Genomic DNA, 23,394 nt, shown 5'->3' on the forward strand with positions numbered 1-23,394 from the left:
GATCTCTCCAATTTTCCACCCCAACCAAACAACCCAAAAAACCCTTTTCTCTCCCCTATTTTCTATCCTCCCTGTTTTCACCCCAACCAAATGGACCCTAAGTCTATCCAGGAGTCTTTATCATCTGTTCCAGGCCGGAGAAAAACATTCCATCAGAATGATTATCTTGGCGCTGGGTTTTTTTTTTTAACCAAATAGTAAAGAAAAATAATATAATATAATATGAATGATGTGTTGATTTTTATAAGATATTATTATATTAAATTTTTTTTTATATTGAACCATTTTTTAAATTTTCGAAGATCAAATCAAAATTTATTAAATTTGAAACCAAAATCGACCCTATAATTTACACAAGAAATAAAAGCACAAAAAGGTGGAGACATATGTTACAAACGGGGAAATGGGATGACAAGTACAAGTAAATATATCTTTATGCAGCATAGTAGGAAGAGCATCACAATCAAAAAGTGGATTGGGACTTGGTTGCTAAGGACTATACACTAGAAATAGTTTTTTGGGAATAGTGGCAGGAGGAGAGAATGGAGGCAAGGGACATGTGGAGGAGAATTATCAAAACTAGAAGAATAATATAAGGTCAACTCAAGAAGAGTGACATCAACGATAAAAAATGATGGCAAAGTGTAAGGGAATAACACTTGTATCCCTTCTAAGTACAAGAATACCTAGGAAAAATACATTAAGAGATCTAGGATCAAGTTTATCAACTCCTGGACCTAAGATGTGAAAATAGAAAATACACCCAAAAAGCTTAGGAGATAAATGGAACAAGACTTTACCAGAAGACAAGATAACATGAGGGATATAAGCACCAAAGCCAACAGAAGGCATGCAATTGATAAGATAATAGGCTGTCGGCACTGCATCACTCCAATATGGTTTTGGAACGCTAGCATGGAATAAAAGTGCAAAGGTATTCTCCAAAAAATGTCTCAACTTACAGTTTTGCACACCATTTTATTGTATGTAAAAAAAATAAATGAATTATGCATTAAATGCTGTGACCATCAAGAAATTGAGAAAAAATTTCTATCAAATATAAAGATACAAATCGAAGTATCAAACAAAAATTACAAAATACCTAAAGCCCAAATATGATGGGACACTTTTATTTATTTATTTATTTTTATATATAAGTAAAACTAAATTTCATTAAAGAAAAACAGGCATAGCCCAAGTGCACAAGACGTATACAAAGAGAATATGATGGACTCTTATTGCCTTTTTGGAACCCAAATATCTGATGTACTATGTGAAAAAAATTATTGACACAACTCACTCTTAGACACAAAGGAGAACCTATGATGCTTCCTGAATTAAAACGCTTCGCATTGCATGTATGCAACTTGATGACATGAAGGAACTAACAGCTTCAGGATCTAAAGAGAAGGATGACTGAGAAGACAACGATGCTAAAGAGAAGAAATGGATGAAGAAAGGGTACTTGAACAGGAAGAGTTGCATAAATCAAGATAATAAAGTCCGCCACCAATCTAACCATCATCTAACCGTGAGAGATCATAAAAGATGCAATATGAAGGTAAGAATATTGCAACACAAGCTTACTTACAAAAATGAGACTAAATGGAAATTAAGGAAAATATAGGACTGAAGATCATGAAAAAGTGGAAGTAAAATTAATAGTGTCCAAACCAGAAACATTAGTGGCAGAGCCATCTACCAAAGTAGTGCAAAAAATACTAGTTAGATGCTCAAGATAAAGAAACCCAACAAAGAAATAATACAGGAATATCTTGAGCCATAAAAGAATAGTTAGATGTTATTTTAAACAAAGGTTTGTGAAACATACGAGTGACATCCACTTCCTTCACGTCACTTGAGAATGCACAATTGTCACACATCCCTGAGACAATTTTAATTAAGTTTTACATTATTTAAGAATCTGAAAAACCCAGATGACAGAAGAAAAGCAATTATGGTAGAAAAAACTAACTCCAAACAGTACCATTGCAATCCTGTAATGGCTCAGCAAAATGCCGGAAAAAGGCACTCCGACGGCACTGTCTTTTAGACTGCAACAAAAATGAAAGCTACTTAAAATATATTTCACATGTAGTTAACCATGTATCTGGTATAAATTCAGATGCATTAATGGTGCAAGGCTAGGGATTCTTTTTTAATAATTGTAAGGCTAGGAATATTAATAAACTTTAAAACAGCTAGTAGGACAACAAAGACAAGAAAAGGCTCAAGGTTCTGGTTTGCCTATCACATATGGATGATAATGGCTTGGTCTTCAAAGGTAGACTTGGCCATATACTTTTATATAAAAGTAATATACAAAAAAATAAAATTTTGAAAAAGATCTAATTTTGCTGTCAATCCAGTTCAATTGCAAGAATAACAAATACGCTTGATCATAAGCGTTTAAACTTCATCCAGCTTCAAAACGTTACTAAACATAGAATCAACAATGAACTAGAAGCAAATCTTAAGCTAAATTAATCATTAACAAAGTAAATTATTGTTTGAAATACAATTTTGGTCTTTGAACAATGTACTAGATTCCATTTCTGTTCCTCAACCATTGATTGTGTCAACTCAGTCCTTAATGCATTGAGAGCCCTTGTTTTGTCTTGCCATCATTATGTGAACAGTAGTTGTCAACACTGCATAACTTTTTCCCATCTTTCCTTGTGTTTCTAACAGCTAATATGATACTTTAGGCCACCATAAGGCTCAAAAAGAAAAATCAGACAAGAGCTCTGCGACACGCACTTGGCTTACTTAGGACTGCTAACTAATGTGGAATCACATGTATGTCACATGGTGCCATCTTTACTGAATAAATGAACCATGTTAAGGCTTGGCATGCCACGTCAATAATAAAATCACAGGTGGGGAAAAAAATGACTACCTCATCAACAATTCTCCTTCACAGTCACAGCAAGACACGGCAAGGACAACAATGAAATGATTTCAAAACATCACAAACAAATTGACACAATAAATAGTTCAGAGATGAAAATGAAACCTAACATGAAATTCAAGGACTAAGGCTGCGGTTTTTTTTGGCTGAAAAGGATTTCAGGAAATCATTTTACACCAGCCTATGTCTTTGGTAAGCACAGAAAATTGGGTCAAACGGAAATCAATTTCTGTGTTGATTGTAAAATAAACCTAGCAAGCCGGAAATGAATTTCAAGTTTTATTTTACCTTCAAATAATTTCCACCCCAGGAAAATAAAAGAGAGAGAAATAGCAAGAAGACCGAGCACCAGAAGCAACCCCAAATCACACCACCCCCCCAACCCCAGATCGCACCGGTCTCGTCGCACCCCAGCACCAGCGAGATCGCACCTATTGTCGCCGCTAGAAGCTCATCAGTGCCGCCATCTAGATTGTCACCACCCAAGACCGAGCTCGTTCTCGACACACCGATCTTGTTCTCCCTCTTGCTCAACAACGCCGATCTGGCCGCCGCCATCCTCCATACACTTTAATCTCTCTCTTTCCCGATCTATCTCTCTGTCCCTCACTCTGTCACTCTTTCTCCCTCCGATCTCACTCTTTCTTCCTCTCCCTCAATGTTTTTATTTTGATTTTTGGTTGTGTTAAGTGTATATTTTGGTTGTGTTAAGTGTATATTTTGAAATTTTCTGTAACAAAATTTGTTTGGATGTTAAGAAAATGTGAAAATTTTGTAGGAAAATAGCATTTTTAGAATGTTACCAAGCACCAAAAATTGTTTTCCGGACTATTTTCCATTGCAGAACCAAACACCCGAATTTCATTTTCCTTATGGGAATTCACTTTCCCCTGCATTTATTTTACACTCGGAATTCGATTTACATTGAACCAAACGCAGCCTAAATCATATTTTAACCTAACTCAAGTGACACTTCCCACAACAATGAGATGGAGGGTAAAGTTTTGGGTGCACATCTACCCTACCAGTAAAAGAAAATAGTATCATTAAAAGCAGAAATCATAAAACTGTTCCAACCAATAACTGGTTATAGCTTTTTAGTCAGATTGATCTTTAAATAAACAGTAAAACTTAAGCAAATTTTGAATCATTTGGCTGTGGATTAAAAAAAGTAAGATGTGCTTTTTTTATATAAGTAAAAGATTTATTAGAAAAGGATAAAATAAAGACAAGTATATGTATACAAGCCCTTTTCAAAATAAAGCATGCATTCAATTGAACAAAGTTAACAAAATAAAGGTTAATTTAATGCTGTTCAGAAACTAAAAACAAGCAAAATCTTTATGACAATAAGAGAACAGTACCTGACAATATCGTGCAATGTCATAGAGATTCTGCAATCCAGAATTCTCATAGAACACCATAGAACTCTGTTAAGAGAATTTCAAATTCATAGATTACAGATTAGTTGACCAAAGTATATAAAAAAACACAGAATGTCAAAGGAAATCTACCTGCCTAGGAACATCACCAGGCCTGAAGTAGAGTAAGCATTCAGAAGGGAGTCCATCTCGTCCAGCTCGGCCACTTTCCTGCGGTAAGAGAGGTTACAGAGAGAATAGAGCATTTCGGAACAAGGTGAACATAGTTGGATAAAGAAAAAAACAAAAAACCTGATAGTATGTCTCCATTGATTTACTCAGGCTGTGATGGATGACAAACCTCACTACAAGCAGCAATGACGAATTAAATACCACAACTACATTACATGTACACTAATGAAAAATTTATATGTGAATCGTACGGGATTATTGAAATATAAATATGAACAGTAGGTAAAATATAAAGAAAAGGAAGTAAAACATAACTCGCAATGGCACTCCCCATTTTTCATGAAACAAGTTGAGCAAAATGCCTAAGCCCTTCATAAGTGGCACCTTGTCCAAGGGCTCATCAATTGGCTCAAGGCCTAATTAGCAGGTTGGTTCTCAAGAAATGGAAAGAGCTACTAATTTCATAACACAATAACTAGTGTAAAGAAAGGGCTCACTCTCCAAATGATCCTACCATAAACTTATGATTGATAGTTATAGGTACATCCCATCTATTACAAGATTTTGGGAACTGATAGTTGGTCTGAGTTTTGTCTCCAACAAAGGGAAGCCCCTGGTCCATCAATAGGATCAGTTTCATACATGATTACCAGCAAGTCTTCTTTTTCTTGTGTTGGAAGGGGAGGGAGAGAGGGGGAGTGATTGATTAGAATGTAAGTTTTCCATATATACAAGCACAACAACAACAACAACAGCAGCAGCAAAGTCTTAGTCCCAAATTTTTTAATACATACAAGTAAGATCTTAAAAAAGAGACAACATCAGAGATTAAAGTAACCTGAGACTGCATCTCTTATGAAAAATCCAGTTCAACGTATATAGGCTTCCTGATAAATAAGCGTCATTCTTTTCCTTTTTCTCCTCAGAAGTGACATGCAAGATAAAATTTACAACCCTGGTCGCAAATGCAAAAAGTTGATAATGAATTGACATATGGGCTATACACCCTACAACCCTAACTCCATATTCTTTTTATTTTATGTCATAATTTCTTTAAAAATAAAAAAGTCTCCCTCCATCTCTTATATCACTAAAGCCCTATATACTCCTTCAAGTATGCAACTGAAATTTTTGAATAAGTATACTCTCTTGCCTCTGCAAGATGCATGCATGAAACTGCCTCAGTAATGCTCCCACTCTCTCTTTTAAACAAATGGAAGTCCTTCCGGAATGTGATTGAAGCAGCTGATATCTGGGCATGGTGATGAAAGAAATAAAACTGAGTCAACGTACGCTGTTTATCTCTATGAGGTGAGCAAGGTCCATAAGGCTTTCTTGGGGAGTTATGGTTTTTTATTAAGTTGACTTCAGTAGGCAAAAGGTTGATGAAAAGTTGGAACCATGTTGCAGAAAATTAAGGATAGCAGCTATTTTTCAGGATTAAGGTTGTTAGTTTTTTAAGGTTAGAAATTATTACAGTTGTAGCAGGGATTATCTAGTAGTGAAGCAAGGACTGACAGTGAGTTGAAATAAATTCAGCACTGCAGATAATTAAAACTTGTAAGAAGATGAGAAAGAATATTAATTTTCTAGACCTCACAACCTACAAACCCTTCAGCATCATTGAAGGATCATGGCTACATCATACAATCTGTCAACAGCTTAAAAGCTTCTGAATTATTATTAAACTAATCTCCTATGAGTGAGAGAGTTGCACAGAAATTACACACAACTCATTGTTAGCAATACAAACATGAAAACATAAACTTTTCCGTATAACCAATAGACACCCACATAAAGGCATATTACTAGACTAAAATACATTAAAGGAATAAGATCCTTGGGCAACTGATACAGATAATGTCCAGCAAATCCTGAATATACCAATCTACTCTTAAAAGATCGTACCCAATGCAAAAAAATCCCACTTTTGTGAGGACTGAGGGAGGTGATTGGTGGGCAGCCTTACTTCCAACGTTTTTTGAAGAGGCTGATTCTTACCCGAACCCACAATTGGTCACTTTATGTAGAAGGCACTTGCCATCACATCACACCAAATTCCATCTTTGTTTGAGGTTAACAATTGGTCACTTTATAGCTTCTTCTTCTTTTGTTAATAGATAAGGAATAATTTTACTAATAAAAATTATGTTTTATTATTCAACTCCATCTTTGTTTGAGTATTATACACTTATATAAATCCTATATCCTAACTTTTCCTAATTCAAGCCATAATTGAATTGAACCAAATTCCACACAAAAACTCAATAAGACTTATTTATTTGTAAAAATAAAACCCAAGGCCTACAAATATGGCCCATACCCAAAAATTTCCCAACTCTAGAAAAATCAAACTAAATATAAACTAAATACCATAGACACTTATTCTTGAACTTTTTCATTTGGAATTATGGGTTTAGATTGAGGAAAAGCCAAGATATTACTAAAATAAGTTGTCATGATGTACTATGCAGTGGATTTTTGATGTAGGACTCTAATGCAATACATGGAAGATGTTGACGTGGCATGGTGATGTGGCACAAGGGAGTGACATGGCACAAGGCCAGCAAAGCCTAGGGGATGAATTTCACATGTTCCATGTGGTTAAAATTGGTGCAGGGAATGTGATGGGTTGTTGATTGAATTTGAGAATGAGAGTTGCTTAGAACAAATTGATAGGTAGTTAGGCACCTCTACAAAGAACATTGAGTTCTCAAGGAAAAGCTCTCAAAGGCTTATTTTCATTCACCAACAAAAACCTCTTTACAATACTTATACATGAATATTTATAGCCTACGGGTTAATTATAGGCAATGACATCATCTATAACTAACTCACATTTATCACATGCTAGAATACAATTGTAACATATTAATCATATGCTATATTTAATATAGCACATGGCTTCTACTTCTAACAACTTCCTAAAATCTAGCATGCGTGTGTGCCTCTAACTAATTTTCCTTCCAATTTTCAAAAACTACAATAAATTTGGCACCTGCAGATTTAGCTACAAAAACCACATGGGGCATGTGAAATACAGCCCTTAGGCTTTGCTAGCCTTGTGCCATGTCACTCCTTAGTGCCTTGTCACCATGCCAGGTCAACATCTTCCATGTATTGCATTAGTCCTATATCAATTTCTTATAAGCCAATACATAACAGTATTACAAGATATAAAGAGGACACCAAAAGGGTTGAGCAAACTTATCCAAGATTGTGACGTGTTTTAAATGAGTAAAATCCGGGAAAAAATGTTTTAACTTGTGAGACCAGTTGATCAAAAGAGAAGGGAAGTATTTGATCACATAAAGTCAATAAATCATCAGCAAGTGGAACTGAACCCAAACTGAACGTGCTAAAAGGACATCTTGAGGCCAAAATGGCTTGATGTGGTAATAAAAACATGATTACAAATGAATAAACTCTAGCCATGCCCAATTGGCCTTACATATAGCCAGATGGTAAAAGAATACTGTGGGAATTATGGCTCTGTTGACTCATTTTTGCAATGCAACTAGTGTACCCGCTGTGAATGTGAGAGCATGAATGTATGTATGTGCATTTGGAGATATACATGGTAACAAATGGTGGACTATAGATCATTCTCAAACTTCAAGTCAAATTTTTGTGGTATTTTAGTTTCATGAACTAATTAAACTCATCATTAGTAGTGCAATGAGATAATCAGTAGTAGGATATCCCAGAGAAACAGGCAATTCAAAAATACTAACCATCTGGTTTGTTGATTCCCATACCAAATGCAACCTGGAAATGCAAGTGAAGGTATTAAAATGGTAAACCGACATTAAGCAAATAAAGATCTGAGAATTGCAGTCATACTTACTGTACCAACGATAACTTGCAACTTGTTATTGCTCCACCTGTGTTATAAAACATATTAAAAAGACTCAGAATGTCAATGTTTGAAAGAAAAGGCAGCATCACAAAAATATTTAAAGTGTTCACCAATCGGAATAAGCCAACAAAATCCATTTCTATCTTAACTTCCAAAAAATAATATACTTATTAAAGAGAGACCCACGCAAAAACAAAATTATCCAATCCATGAAAGGAACTATGGTTGATGGGGAACCTAACTGGCAGCCACCTTTGAAGATTTATAAGAGGTGAGGAAAGACTGATTCCAGGGTTCAAGCATTAATTTGGGATGTTTTGGGATAGTGGAGATCTCTCTTGGGACCTTGCTTAGTCTAAGTCGAATTGAGTCTTATTTTATTGTTTATTTGAGCTGGATCAATTTTAATTAAGTTCAACCGGAATAAGGGCAAACTAGTAATTTCCAAATTTTCTTCACCAAAGCACGAGTCTTATATTATGTTTTGAGTTCTTTTTCTATTTGGTTCTAACTTCTCCTTAAGTATTTTTATTTGCTATTTGAAGTCCTGGTCTCTTTAGGTTATTTATAAAGGCTTTATTGTAATCATTTACACTCATAGAGAGAGTGAATTTTAAAAGAATTATGACAAGTTATTTTACACTTTTCCTTTGAGAGTGCTTGTTTAGGGTTTATCTTTCTTTGTTTCTCATTCTATTCACTCTTTTAAACCAAACAACAACCGACTCATTCAAGATCCAATCTTTTTATTAATTAGCCCAACCCACGCCATTAAATATCAAAGTCTATTTAAGAACGAGCCCTTCAAGATTTGATCAGAAACCTTAATTTAGTACTGAATTTTTAAAGATTCTACATCGATTGTCCTCTTATTATACTGTCTAATATTATGCAAATGACAGCCTAGATACTGAGTAATTATAGTCTGAACAAAATGCAAGACTATCTTGCACATAAATAAGCTGCTAATGGTTACAGGCTTGCAACCAAACTTTTGATGTGCTTGCCCTCTGAATTAAAATTATACCTAGTCGTCAACATGAGATTTTAATCCCTCAAATACCAAAGATTGGACTGCACTGAAGCCTGCAGACAAAATGATACTTGATATACTATTTTTCCCTTCAAATGGAGGTCCATTGAAACTTCTATAGCACAAACTATGCAGACAAGACGCAATTTACACCATGGAAAATTCAAAACTGTTTAACTTTAAACTGCAAGACTTGGGTGCACAAGATAGAGCTCACAATTGATTCACAACCCCACCCCACATCACCCTACCCCAATCCCCAGTTTTATCCTGCCAAGACAAAGACATTCAATTCCACACAAGGAGTTTTCTGGGAAGTAAGAAATTTAAAATAAAGGTGAAACTGTCCCACAACTAGCTGCAGAATACTCAATTAATACATTGCAAATTTTTTTTAAAAAAAAATTTGGATTGGTAACGTACACACCCACCTGATGGGTCTTAAGCGCCCATTTGGTTCAGCTATTTGGACCCAAAATGCATGATGGCATTTTCAAATAGTGAATTTTAGTATTTGGCATCGTTTTCACAACCTGCGTTTTGGGACTGAAAAGGTGTTTTTTCGTGTTTTTGCATTGGACCCTTGGAGTAAAAATACCAAAACGCAAGCTAAACAAGTCTCTTTACTGTTGGATATTTATTGTCTTCTTCTGAAACTGCCCTTACTTTTTTTTTTTTTAAATCCAATTTTAACCTCCATTTAAACGGCAAAAACAACTCCTTTTCTGCCTTTGTAAGAGAATCTCAAATCCTCTGTATTTGTCAATGACCATTTAAGCAAAGATTTCTTTGTCAATCACAAGGTAGCTGGTGAGTCTATTTCCCTTTCTTCTTCATAGATGCACAGCACAATAGATCAACCATAGAGGAGTGTGTTGGTACCATGATGGGGAGAAGCAGACTGCAAGAGGGAGAGCACGATGGCAACAGAAGATGATGAGAGAGTGAGAGAAAAACAGGGATGGAGATCTATTACATCTATAAAGGAAAGAAGAAATAAGGCAGGAGAAAAATTGAAGAAGAAAGAACGAAGAAGGTAGGAGAAGAAAAGAAGATTCTAGAAAATTGGTGAAGAAAACATGTGGAAGAGAATAAAATGGAGAAGATTGGAGGAGATTACTTAAAAAAAAAAAAAAAAAAAAAAAAGTGCTGGTTTGGTGGAGAGTGACGTGGTGTGTGTTTAATTTAAAACAATGTTAAGACCACAAAATTACATACTTTTGTCACAACTTGTCACATGACAAGTTGTGAGTAGTGGAGGTGTGGATCCACATTGACCCACCACTTTTTCTTCACTGCTCACAACTCACCACAACATGTGACAAGTTGTGGCAAAAGTTGTATAACTTTTGGTGGTCTTAGCATTTTTCTTAACAAAAACCTTTGTTGATAGACCTAATGAAATTAGGAAAAATTTACTTAGGATTGGAAAACCTCCCAACCCAATCTATGTACACCCCTAATCATTTTGTGCTCCATGATGATGAAAAATTAAAGAATTAATTACTATTGCAATTCACATGACCTCACCCTCCACCTTACTTTTACAAGAGGAGGAGGAGTAATTCACAACATTGTAATTCACTTAAGACTTAACACATTGTAATTCACAACATTTTATGTTAAAACAATGACTTTACCGCATATGTACTTTCTCACGAGCATTTGCATCCATATCTGCATGATAATAATCAGCTGAAATTCCTCTCTCTCGTAGCTCCTTTGCAATCTGCAACTCTCGACGGCATACGAAAGACATAAATAATCTATTTTCAGTCAAATAACTCAAAGCTGCAGTTTCATATTGATGACATAAGGACTGACATATATTCATGCATAATGCAAAATGTAAACATATTTCTCTGAAATAAAAATAAAATAATTATAAAAATATAAAATAAAATAAAAATCTTACACTAACTTATCAGAACCCAACCAGTTTGGAATGTAGTGATGCTGTGAGTTTATTTGGACAATGGGACATTAAAAAAAATTGGCACTTTTTTTTTATATATAATCCATTAAAATAAATAAATAAGTAAAGCAAAGGGATGCTAACGAAATACATGGGGTGTATGCAAGGAGCAAAGCAAAAACATATAATAAATAAATAAAAAAGGTACAACAAAAATTAATGAAAGCTCAAGGAATCCAAGAACTCAAGAAAGTCTGCAATAGAAGACGTAAGAGATGTCGAAGTCCATTCATTTACGGTCTACAAAAATAAGTATTTCAGCTTCAACAATAGTAGGATTTAGGGATGAAACAAAAAAGATAATCTAAGATTTAGATTGTTGCTCCAGGGCTGCGAACAGTTACCCATGAAAAGTGTTTTGGCTCTCTATAAGCATTGTTGGGGATATTTGATGGATGGGTGGTTTAGGGTTTGGAATTTTGGATTTTAGGATTTAAAAGGTTACAAACCAATGTGTGTTTGCAAGGTTTTAAGTTATTGGGTATTTAAGATAGGAAAAGAAAAACAGTAAACTTCTAGGGATCACGCCTAGGATTTCCTAGGCATCACACCTTCGAGAAGGTTGTATCAAACAATGCTTCATGGCCTCTAAAAATTTAGAAACTTAATCCTCTTTCTAAATAGAAAGCATTACATCCATATGACAGATGACCAATACCTACTCCACTCCTAGTGGGACATGAGAATTAGACTCCTTGGGCTTTTACTAGTAAGCCCAAACTAAATAACTAAACTCAAAATAAGACTATTAGGACAACCCATCTCTAAAAACCAAAAAATTATACACTGGTCATAACACCTACAATAAAATTAAAATAATATTAGCTTGCTACTTGCGTCATTCTCTCCTGGTAGAGAAAACTTGCCCTCGAGTTTTAAAGTGTTGAAGTAAGAGAAATCTTGGTTTCTTGAAGTACATCCTTGACATTAAATAAAATGATCAAATTTCAATTTCCTTTTATTTCTTAATCTTAACTAGCAATGATGATAATGATACACTCACTAATCTACTTAAACCATTAAACTTTTCAGTATGACAAAATCAATATCTTGAAAAAGTTAGTGCAGGCAACAGAACCTTCTTTGATATGCAACATGAACTGGGAAAAACACGCTTCAGCCTCCATATTCTTTGCCTTTCCCTTGCGTTTTTTATAATCTTGTTTCTTCAATTTCAACTTCATTAGCAGCTTCCACCTCTTTAGAGTCTTTGTTTCATTAAAAGATCTTTAGTTGCAAATTTGACTATATTGAGAATGGCAATTGAGACTAATTTCCAAACTTCCAATCCTTGAACAAATGGCATGATGCAGGCAAAGGAAAGCCAATCTCAGTTTTATATTTATTTGATTTTGTGTCGGGAAATTTTGTAATTTCCTAAATTCTAGACATGGGCTGTACTTAAAGTCCATTAGGTCTTATTTTGGGTTTTATTTAAGTTTAATTATTTAGTTGGGCTTAGTAGAAAAGGCCCAAGGAGTACAAGTGTTATTAGGGTTTTAAGAAATCCTATTTCAACTAGGAAAAGGTATTAGACCTCTATTTAAAGGGTTGTAACGCTTTCTACTGGTGGAGGAAAAATATATTTTCAGACTTTAGAGCTAAGAAGCTTTGTCTACAGTTACGGACGGTTAGAGTTCATGTGATGCCAAGGAATTTAACTTTTCTTCATTTTTTCTGTTCACAGCCACCCAAATCTTGATTTTTCTCCTTTGTTTCATCCCCAAACGGACAAACCCTACTAATCCTTGTGCCTTCAAAAACCTATAACCCCTATTATTTTCCAGCCTTTTCCCCACCAAAACCTAACCGTAAACCCTCAAACCCAATTGCCAGATCTGCCCCAGGTGTTCTAAATCTAATTTTGTTTGCCCCCTTGTCCTACGTCATGGCACCTTAGACATTGATCATTTTATCATGTTTTCTTTGATTGTGACTTTAAGTTCCTACTGTTTGTTTACATGCATCTTCAGCTCAAAACGTCCAATGTTACTCACAAGATAACTTGTACATTTGACAAAGTTTAAGGAGAACTCATGCATATGACATAAGGACTTCAATAAATCTTTCAAAGAGAAATTAGTACTATCCTGGGATGGCTTAGTTGGAACTTGAGGAATTTCTCTAGGCTGGTCAGCTGCTGGTTTGGTAGCTTCTGTTGCTACAACAGAAATTTTAGGGAAATGTTCTTTGCCTAAACTTCTCTTTGTCAAATTCAAGGAATCTATGAAATCCAAGAAGCCCTCAATCAAAAAATCCATGGCCAGCAAAGTCAAATCAAATAAATTCTACACTGCTAATAATTTCAACTTCGTGCACTTAATTTGTGCCCCTCCAAATACATTGTTTCTTCTAGAACTGAAAAAATTCTCATCATATTGAATATCGTAGACAACATCTCCCAAGCTATAGCACAATGTAAAAATAAATGACTGACATCCTCCCATGGCTTTTACACATGAAGCACCACTCCATAAAAATAATTCCCCGCTTCCTTAAATTATAAATTGTCAAGACTCTCTCTAGAGTTGCACACCAAGAAAAGAAAGCAACCCTCGACAGAACATGGCTTTCCAAATACATTTTCATGGGAACTCTTCCTGTCACCCCCTCAATACACAGTATAACTCTTCATTTGAAAACTTTGTTCATTGAAGGGGTCCGCACTAGCTTGTCAACATTCCCATTCTAGACCTTTGTGATGTAAAGATCCTCCAGCATCTGTTCCACTAGATCCACTTCCCAATCATGTACTACACAGAAACATTGGGGTCCAATAACACTCATCATTTTGGATTTCTACATGATAGGCCACTCCAGCATCTCTATCTCTTGCAATGTGAAACAAAGTGGGATATCTCCCCTTAAGGGTAGTCTAAGGGTAGTCTTCCCCTCCATACATCAAGCCAAAACCTACTTTGGGTTCCATTTCTAGCATCAAATCTAATAAACCGTTCAAATTGAGTCCAACCACTCCTAATATGCATCCACAATACCACCACCAATAGCCTCCTAACCTCACATGTATGCCATAACTCACTACCGGACCAATACTTTATCTCTATTAGCCATCTCCAAAATACTGTATCTTCGAACACATATAGCCACAACCGTTAGCCAATAAGGCTTGATTAAATAGCGTTAACTTCTTAATTCCCAAACCCCAAGATAAAAAGGAGTAGAACAATTATTCTCATTATCCAAGTGAAATTCAAATTCATCCCCCAACCCACCCCAGAGGAAATCCCTTTGGAATTTTTCCATCCAATTTGCCATGCCCGCGAGTAAAAGGGTAAAGAGTAAGAAATAAGTGGGAAGGCTAGATAACATACTCTTAATGAGAGTGAGCCGACACCCTTTAGACAGGTACATTCTTTTCTACCCAACCAACCTCATTTTGCATACATTCTAAGATGGATCCCAAATAGTTCTTGCTTTGAAAGCAGCACACAAGGGTAATCCTAGATATTTTGTTAGGAGAGAAGATATACCACACCCAAGAATTCCTGCCAAATCCTCAATATTGTGTACCTCCCCAACTGGCACTATTTTTGATTTTCCAAATTATTCCACAAGCCTAACTGCCTCAAAACAAATGAGAATGCACCTCAAAAGGCAAATATGTGGCACTATTTTTATTTTTCTAATATTTATATAAGAAAAAACTTATTTGGAATATGATATTCTAACTCAAATTTAGATGGAAATAATTGAAAAAGTTCAAAAAAGATAAAATGCAATTATTTATTATTATTTTTTTATGAAAAGGAGAAAAGCAAATTCATAACACACAATTAAGAATATAAAAAATTAAAAATAGCTCTACCCTTAAATTAGAGGAATATAATTAATTTTTTGTCTAATCACTAAAGCAAAAGGTTCAAATTTTTAATTATTTTAAAGTTATGTGCTTTCTCTTTCTAACTTGTAATATTATTGAAGTCAATCCCTAAATATACATGGACCATATCACCATAAGATAATTTCTTGCAAAATGTTTCAAAATGTAATGCGCATCATCAGTTAGTACTAGTTAGCTGTGGGAGAAAAAAAAAGGTATCTTGAACTTGTATTTAATAAAATTTAAACAATTAAATTTTCTTAAATTTTGTTGAAAACACAATCCTTTCAAGATTTCATTATTTGTATTTGTTTTACCATTATTTTTAACAATTGTGGCAATAAAAAATCTTACATGAGCAACTTGCACAAAAGCATCTAAAACACCTCCTAATCTGATATAAAACAGGTAAGAAACAATTTCAAATCAAGTTATAACGGTTAATGAACACAATACTGGAAGGGAAGAAAAGGTAGAAGACACAGACCTGTTCACATTCCTTTCTAGAAAAGCAATAAACTATCCCAGACTCATTATTTGAATAAGATTCTTGGATGAATTCGGCAATTTCATCAATCACCACCTTACCAACTGATGACTTTTGCCGCACCTATAGTTCAAGACAATATGATATGTCATAAATTATTAATACAGAAATATTGAAGGCAACATATAAACAAACACACCCACTAAAAACTATACCATATAAAAGAGATTCGGCCTATTGACTGTGCTGACAAATTTAATACATTTTGGAATGTGCAGCATATCCATCAGATCAGTTTGGACCTTCTGTGTCGCAGTTGCCTGAAAAACATATGACAAAGACATAAACTTACATAAACAATGGCATATTAGAAATTGAAACTTTGGATGTTTTTCTTTAATGACGACAAAAAAAAAAAGAAGAAACAATGAAGACATACAGTCAAAGCAACCAAAGGAACATTGGGAAACTGAGTCTTGAGGATGCCAAGATTCTTATAGTCAGGTCGAAAGTCATGACCCCACTGACTACAACAATGTGCCTCCTGCAAAGTAAACCATATAATACACAACAAAGAGTTGCACAGTTTAGAATATATATGACTTAGAAAACACCATGGTAAAGGTGTAATATCAAAAAAGGGTTTGACCTTGTAGTCTTTTGTCAAATTTTGAAGCATTGGTATTACAAGATAAACTTTACTATATGTTAAAAATGGGAATACTAAGAATGTCTATCTTATGATGTAGAATATGTTACACACAATTAATATAATCAACCCACCATCAACTAATTTTACAATTTAAAGAAAATTGAATCAAACTATTGCCTTCCACATACTTGGATTAAGTGGAGGAATATAAATAATGTTTTACTTCTCCACTTATAGTGCTCATCCAAATATGCATATGCATACATACTAAGACACAAACACATATACATGTACACATTAGAAGCTTTGTTATGCCATAAAAGGATATACCTTCGCTTTTATGTTTTATATTGTCTATGGTTTAGCGGACACAGTTCTTGCGGGCAGGGTCATGTATCAGGGGTTTACAGTTTACTCAACGGGGTGTGTGCACGAAGTGGCCTTGCCTTGAAGCTTGTCATAAAAAAAAAATTCTATAGATTATACCCCAGCCTATGATGGATCAATTTTCTAGAAAATAGTACTACCTCTAGTGTAAGTCATCCAAGTCCATAAGGAACACGCTAATGTAGCAAACCGCCAAATCTACAACTTTTGACAGTCAGGAAAAAGATGGAAACAATATGCCTTGTCTAGAATCAAATCAGAAGATCATGTTGAAAAACCATTAACTTACATCAACTGCAAGTAGAGAGAGACGGCCAGCATGATGACACTTCTCAAGTTTTGACATAAATCTTTTACTCTTTGATATCTTTTCTGGTGTGACATACAATATTTTGAGATCTCCTTCACCCTTTTCAAGCGCCCTGTATATGAACTTCTCATCTTCCTTGCTAGTAGTTGACGTTAACATATATGCTGGAATGCCTAAAGCAGTCAAACCCATCACCTGGAGTAGCAGTTGCAAAAGATGCTCTTATAGCTGTACAGGAGTTTTTCCAGTAGCAGTAGCAGAATCAGTAGAAAGCAGAATAATATATATTAACAGGCACCTGATCCTGTATTAAAGAAAGCAAAGGACTGACAACAAGAGCAACTCCATCACGAAGAACAGCTGGAAGCTGGTAACACAGGCTTTTGCCACCACCTGCAGCCATAATCACTAGAACATCTCTTCCTCTCAAGATTGAATTAATGATCTGGTATCAATTGACAATCAATTAATAAAAAATCAACACATAAAGATGGAAGAACATGCACTGATATTCTTCACTTCAGAAATTCATTAGAATGCATAATACTGCTATGAAATAAATAAAGAAAGAAAGAAAGAAAGAAAACAAACATCAGTGGAATTTTGAAGTAAACAATTATCAGAGTTAAGAAATTAGCATATAAAAACTGTAGAAGCGAAGAGGTATGGGCAATACCAGTGACAGTTTAAAAAGAAATTGTGATAGCATCATATCAATATTAGAGACACTATCAATAAAAGGAGATATGACCCACTTTGTATATTTGTTTCTTTTTTAACAATGTAAGAATTATTACGCACAGACTCACTTCAGTTCATCTGTAGTTAAGACAAGGGAGAGATATCTGTGGCTTAAGCTCACCAACGCTAATTGTAGGCAGTCCCTACTCTTTAAATTAGACCTACACCACATCGCAGTGCATTCTCCCACTTCTACCAATGTTTCCATGTTACAGCTCTAGAAATTTATTTTAATTTTTCTCCCTTTGTTTCGTTTTTCCTTTTCACTTTTTGTTAAAGGCAAGATCGTTCTTGTGCACTTGGGTGTCTTTCTAAAATTTCAAATCCTTTCAAACTCAAAAAGCTTTCAGAGGGGAGATGTAAGAAAGCAATCAGGAGCTTCTATACCTGATGCTGCCGTGGAAGACTAATTTGTCATGTGTGAAGTCTAATTGAAGCATACAGTTTTAAAAGTCTAGTTACAAGTATACAAGGCATTAAACAGTTTTAACTTGGGATATTATTTTAATCTATCTAATAAATGTTTTTGATTTAGGTTATTAATTTAATCTATCTAAAAAATTTGGGTTTATTTAACGACTTATGGTCAGCTTTGTATTCATGGGCAAACCACAATTCCAACAACTCCTTCAAATCAAGAGTATTTTGTTAATTTAATTGAGTTTAGGATTTAGTAGAAGATTCTAAGTATCTTAGTTTTATTTCTTTGAGCCCAAGTTAACCTTTCATTACCATATTAGGGCTTTGTTTACCAATCAAAATAGGAATTCTATTAAAAAGAACTTAAGATTGAAAGAGTCTATATAAGGGTGGTGTTGTTGTATGCAAATAAGAGGGTGAATGTTAATATCAAGTGCTTTCAGTATCGAAGCATGTCAGCCTTATTTTGTTCTTTTTCTCCTTTTCTTTTCTCTTTGATATTTTGTCACTATTCACATCATTCATCAATGTTAATACAAACTGTTCTTGCTAAGTTTCCTGTGTGGCATCAATGCTTATAAAAGTAATATATATAAAGACTACTGTTCATAGATTGTGGATAGATTCGATTGAGTTTCTTCCAACCTCTTTTGCAGCCCTAAATCAATTCTTTCCATTCCCTACTAAAACCTAAGTCATTCTTGAATTGTAACCCTTCTTTCTAAATGTTCTAAACCCTAATCCACAATTCCCATAACCCTAAGCCTACCACAAACACACATAAGACAAATTGTCCAATTTGTTTCTTCCACCAATCACTTAACAAAATTCCTTGTTTCAAATAATAGTGACTAACTCAGAACTAAAGTCCAGTTTAAGCTTTTTTCTCAAGGCTATGAAGGAACAAGAAAAACACTAAAATCATTTGAATGAGAAGGTGATTTCAGTGGATGCAAAATTAGAAGAATTATCGAATATACAGGAAAATTTGGATAAGTTCCAGCTTCTATTCTGGAAAAAATATTTGATAGAACAGCCAATTCTCAAGAAATTACATATTTTACATTAGGCCCAAGTTTATCCCCATGTTGGAAAATATCGCACACATTGCCCTTTCAAAATCTTATGGGTTTAGCCCTACCGATTAGCTTCCAGAACTACCTCAATCAGGTAGTGGTTCAATGCATCAAAGAGTTACATTAAAGAGAGAGACTCAACCTTACAATTCACCACAAGTCCATTTCAAGAACGGCCAAAAGTATATACAACAAGGACAAAGAAGACCACAGAAAAGCAAGGTGATTATGAAGTTGATCAACAAAATGTCAAGACCATGGAAGATAATAATGTTATTCTATAGGTCAAATCAAGAAGAATTTTAGGTTGGAAAACCTTCCAACCATTGATTTCATCATTTCAAATGAATCTAATGATAGGTAAGGGGAAAAAAAGTGTTATCCTATTGATGGGATGCTGCAAGGTTTAGTTATGATTTTATACTTCAACACTTTAAAACTCAAGGCTGACTTGTTTCCAGCCCAAGGAGAATGTTGTAGCCATAGAAGACTAGTTTTTGATCTTTTGGAATTTTGTCCATTCAAGATTTATTTTATATTTTATTTAATAAGTAATAGATTTTTTTGCAATGAAATTAACTCATGACTAATACAAAACACAAATTAGCCTAAAGAATTGCTAGCAAAGAATAACAAGTAGAAAGAAATCGAATGAGCAAACTCTCCAAAGGTACCACTATTATTGAGGTCCATGACAGTTGAATATCCACAGTCATCCAAGAAAGAAAGCTTCAACTGCACTACCACATCATCAAAAGTACAAGAGTTTCGCTCCCTCCACAAAAAGTCTTTTTTTTTTTAAGTTGTGTTTTTTAGCTTAAGGGGCTCTTAAAGCTCTTTAGAATAATTGCCAAATGTGTGGAAAAGTTTACAAAATAGCTTATAAGGTTTCTCCTTTTAAACTCAATACTAGACGGGTTAATTATGTCATTGTTCATGTCGCTATTCATGCTACAATTCACATGAGATGTTCATAAATTGTGGGTAGATTCAATTTCGGTTTCTTCTCATGCCTTTTGTAACCCAAAATCAAATCTTTTCCATTACCTATTGACCCTAGTCATTATTAAACCATAACCCTTTCTAAACCTTAAATCCACAATTCTCCTAACCCCTATCACAATCACTCATGGACAAATCCTATGTTAATACCATCCACTTCTACAGAAGAAATGCTGAATACAAAAATCAGGGGGCCACTAAAAGAAGTCTGAATTAGGATTACCCTTTTTTTCACTCAAAAATAAATAGGATCATAGAAGTTGCAGAACACAAACTATGTAACAAAAATACATCTGCCCAAAAGGGAACTGACCTCCCTTTGATTTGCACGATATGCAGATATGCCAAAAACATTGAACCTGATGTCATCAGCTTCAGAATCCCACTCAAATGGCCCAGACCAGTTTTCAACAGTAGAAGAAGCACCATCTGTAACAGGGTCTCCTAATCCTTTACATGCTTCCAACAGGGCCTTTAGTTCAGACTGTCTATCATACAACTTCTCTTGCTGCTCAAGCAACATATTTACTTGGTCTGAAAAATAACAGAGATCAAACCCACAATGTAACATCAAGATACTAGAAAAAGTACTATATCAGTAATAATCAGCAGATATAAGGAATCAATCCATGCACAATGAGATGAATGACATTCTTTGAGAAAATTAAGGGAATATTTTGGCAACTATCTACGAAAGATGCTCTTGTGATGCGTATCTTACTTTTGTTCTCTATACTCGATTTGAGTGTCATGGTTCTTATGCAGAAAATGTTGGGATTTGTTTGCTAAGAGTGTAAAGTATTGTTTAAAAAACTGTACATAACCTGATAGTGAAAATAAGTCATTTTAGGCTAAAAAAAACAGACCCTAACTACCATGTGAGTTGAACTTACTAGGCAGATAAGAATTGCACCACAAAGCCTATGGGCATAAGAGAATTATTTAACAAGATACTCTCTCTCTCTCTCTCTCTCTCTCTCTCTCTCTCTACCCTTTTTGATAAATAATTATTTTAAGGGCCAAATTGGAAGATAATCTTTTTCCGTTTGATAAATGATTATTTTAAGGACCATAAACAACATACTCAAGCCTCATTGAATGTCATACCTGAACACAATTGCTAAAGAAAATAAAATCACTTTTGTCAGCAGCCTCCTTTAATTTGATAAAGGACCAAAATATGACCCCAAAAGCCATTTCAGGATTGAAGTAGCAGAAAATTTTTGATTGCAATGATTACATATATCTTGCTTATTATCAAATTTTCATATATTCCAAAACAAGCAACAACATGCTGTAGTCCCAAATTTTTTGGAGTCAGTTATAGGTCCTCAACATATTAATCAAGGTCGGCCACTTGTATTCTTTTCCACCATTCTATTCTATCCGAAGTCATACTATCTACTACTTTAATTGACATGTCCTTTGGTACTACTTCTAATATTATTTTTTGGCCTTCCTCAACCTTTCTTTGTTCTCTCAACTTGAATCAACTAAATCTTTTTCACCAAAGTAATAATCACTCTCCTCTGAAAATGACCAAACTATCTCAAAAGACTCTCCCTCGTCTTTTCATAAATAAGGCTTCCCCTATCTTTAAGCAAATATCCTTATTTAGAATCCTATCTTTCCATGTATTTCTACTCATCTTAACATTTTCATTTCAACTAAATTCATTTCATGAATATTGCTTCTTAACAGTTTTCTCCCTTAGCATCCCCAATTAAAAAATAATAATAATAATTAAAAAAAAAAAACTAATTTATGTGCAAGTACTTGAAGTACAAACATGGAGACTTAGCCAAAATGCAATATCAGGCCGAAGTGAATGCGAGCACCATTAATGTACTCTCCTTAGAAGATTTTTGAAATCCAGCACAATTTGAAGAATAAACAAGCAAAATGGGGTTGTGGCGATCTTCTTCAACTCAATATAGTTGTCCTCAATTTAATAATCCTACTCCTCGGCAACCTCATTTGCAATTAAATATCTTCTTCATAACTACTGTGTTTCACTAAATTAAACTTTCACAAAACTTACCCTATAGCCCATAACTTTTTTTTTTAATCTAAGAAGAAATTACACTTTAAATTTCTACATATCAGTTCCTTGTGATTTGTGAATTCAGGACGGGATTCGACAATATATTAAGATGCAAACTAACAATATATATATATATATGGGAACAAAAGTGAGAGAGGCAATTGTGAATCAAAATTCTGGAGGCAATAATAAAATAAAGAAAAGAAAGGAACCTTGGACATCTTGAATCTCAACCTCTACTTGAAGCAGCTCCGCTAATATCTCACCGGTGTCCATTCCCAATGGGCAAAAATAGCAACCCTAAGAGTCCAAGATTTCAATTATGAATTAAAAAAAAAAAAAAAAAAGTTTTTCATGAAAATACAAACTAACATCCATAAAATTATTAACAAATTATCAACGAAAGAAAAGATACAAAAATATATTGCTTTTGACGATTTTCATTGTCAATGCGTTCAGATTTTTGTTTGTTAAAAATAAGAAATGGTAATCCTATATAATCATAGCGGTAGAAGCAGTCCACCGCTCCAGCAAACATAAGGAAACTGAAAGAGAGAGAGAGAGAGAGAGACCAGAGAGGAGTAAGCAGGGCGGTGGCTTCGATGAGTGGCAAGCTCCGACTGTTAATTTGGTGGCACAGTCCCGATTTTTTATCTTTTTCAAATTTGAAATTTGAAATCAATCCATCCTGGGGTTGAAAAGCCAGGTCTAGTTAGTTTTTGTTGGAATATTTATGCCCAAAAATTTTGTATATTTTAGCATAATGATATATTTTTTCTAATTTACACCGCTATTTTTCAAAAGTATTCATGTTAAATTACCTATCTTATATTATATATTTCATTAAAATATTTATTTTTATCAATTTCTTTTTATTCTCTCGAATCATCTATTTCTTTCTCTCTCTTGTGTATATGATAAACAAATATTAGAAAAATAGACGTGGATGTGAATAGTAATTATGTATATTTATATGGTTATAATAACAACAATTTAAATTTATACAATGTTACATAAACTAATGAGAGTAATTTTTGGAGTTGTATATGCAAAATTTACTCATTACCGTATTATATATAGGGAAAATTATTATATACTCCTAG

The 23,394-nt window shown here is 34.3% G+C and overlaps 1 protein-coding gene across 2 annotated transcripts; it reads right to left on the reverse strand.

The window, feature by feature from the left end:
• Positions 1 to 1,718: 1,718 nt before the first annotated feature.
• LOC112015664 (ATP-dependent DNA helicase Q-like 2) lies at positions 1,719 to 23,021 on the reverse strand. Of its 2 annotated transcripts, none has more exons than XM_065771659.1 (16): positions 22,864 to 23,021; positions 22,504 to 22,591; positions 20,561 to 20,781; positions 17,307 to 17,453; positions 16,988 to 17,203; positions 16,099 to 16,203; positions 15,875 to 15,979; positions 15,660 to 15,782; positions 10,997 to 11,085; positions 8,312 to 8,348; positions 8,199 to 8,232; positions 4,585 to 4,637; positions 4,426 to 4,503; positions 4,276 to 4,341; positions 1,988 to 2,054; positions 1,719 to 1,885 (listed from the first exon to the last, which is right to left on the reverse strand). In XM_065771659.1, the coding sequence occupies exons 2-16, from the start codon at positions 22,565 to 22,567 to the stop codon at positions 1,734 to 1,736; spliced, it is 1,557 nt and encodes a 518-aa protein (XP_065627731.1). In that variant the 5' UTR covers positions 22,568 to 22,591; positions 22,864 to 23,021; the 3' UTR covers positions 1,719 to 1,733. The 2 variants fall into 2 exon arrangements, with proteins under 2 accessions (XP_065627731.1, XP_065627732.1); XM_065771660.1 differs by having other exon boundaries at positions 1,787 to 1,885; positions 4,430 to 4,503; positions 22,864 to 23,020.
• Between the last annotated feature and the right edge of the window lie 373 nt (positions 23,022 to 23,394).

This window comes from Quercus suber, unplaced genomic scaffold (genome assembly GCF_002906115.3).
Source record: "Quercus suber isolate HL8 unplaced genomic scaffold, Cork oak 2.0 scaffold_47, whole genome shotgun sequence".
Lineage (NCBI taxonomy): Eukaryota > Viridiplantae > Streptophyta > Magnoliopsida > Fagales > Fagaceae > Quercus > Quercus suber.

Coding starts and splice junctions, on each gene's coding strand:
- LOC112015664 (XM_065771659.1), bottom strand. CDS start 22,567: ATGGACACCGGTGAGATATTAGCGGAGCTGCTTCAAGTAGAGGTTGAG. Junction 20,782..22,503: donor TGAGATTCAAGATGTCCAAG/GTTCCTTTCTTT, acceptor GTTATTTTTCAG/ACCAAGTAAATATGTTGCTT. Junction 8,349..10,996: donor CGTGAGAAAGTACATATGCG/GTAAAGTCATTG, acceptor TTTATAACACAG/GTGGAGCAATAACAAGTTGC.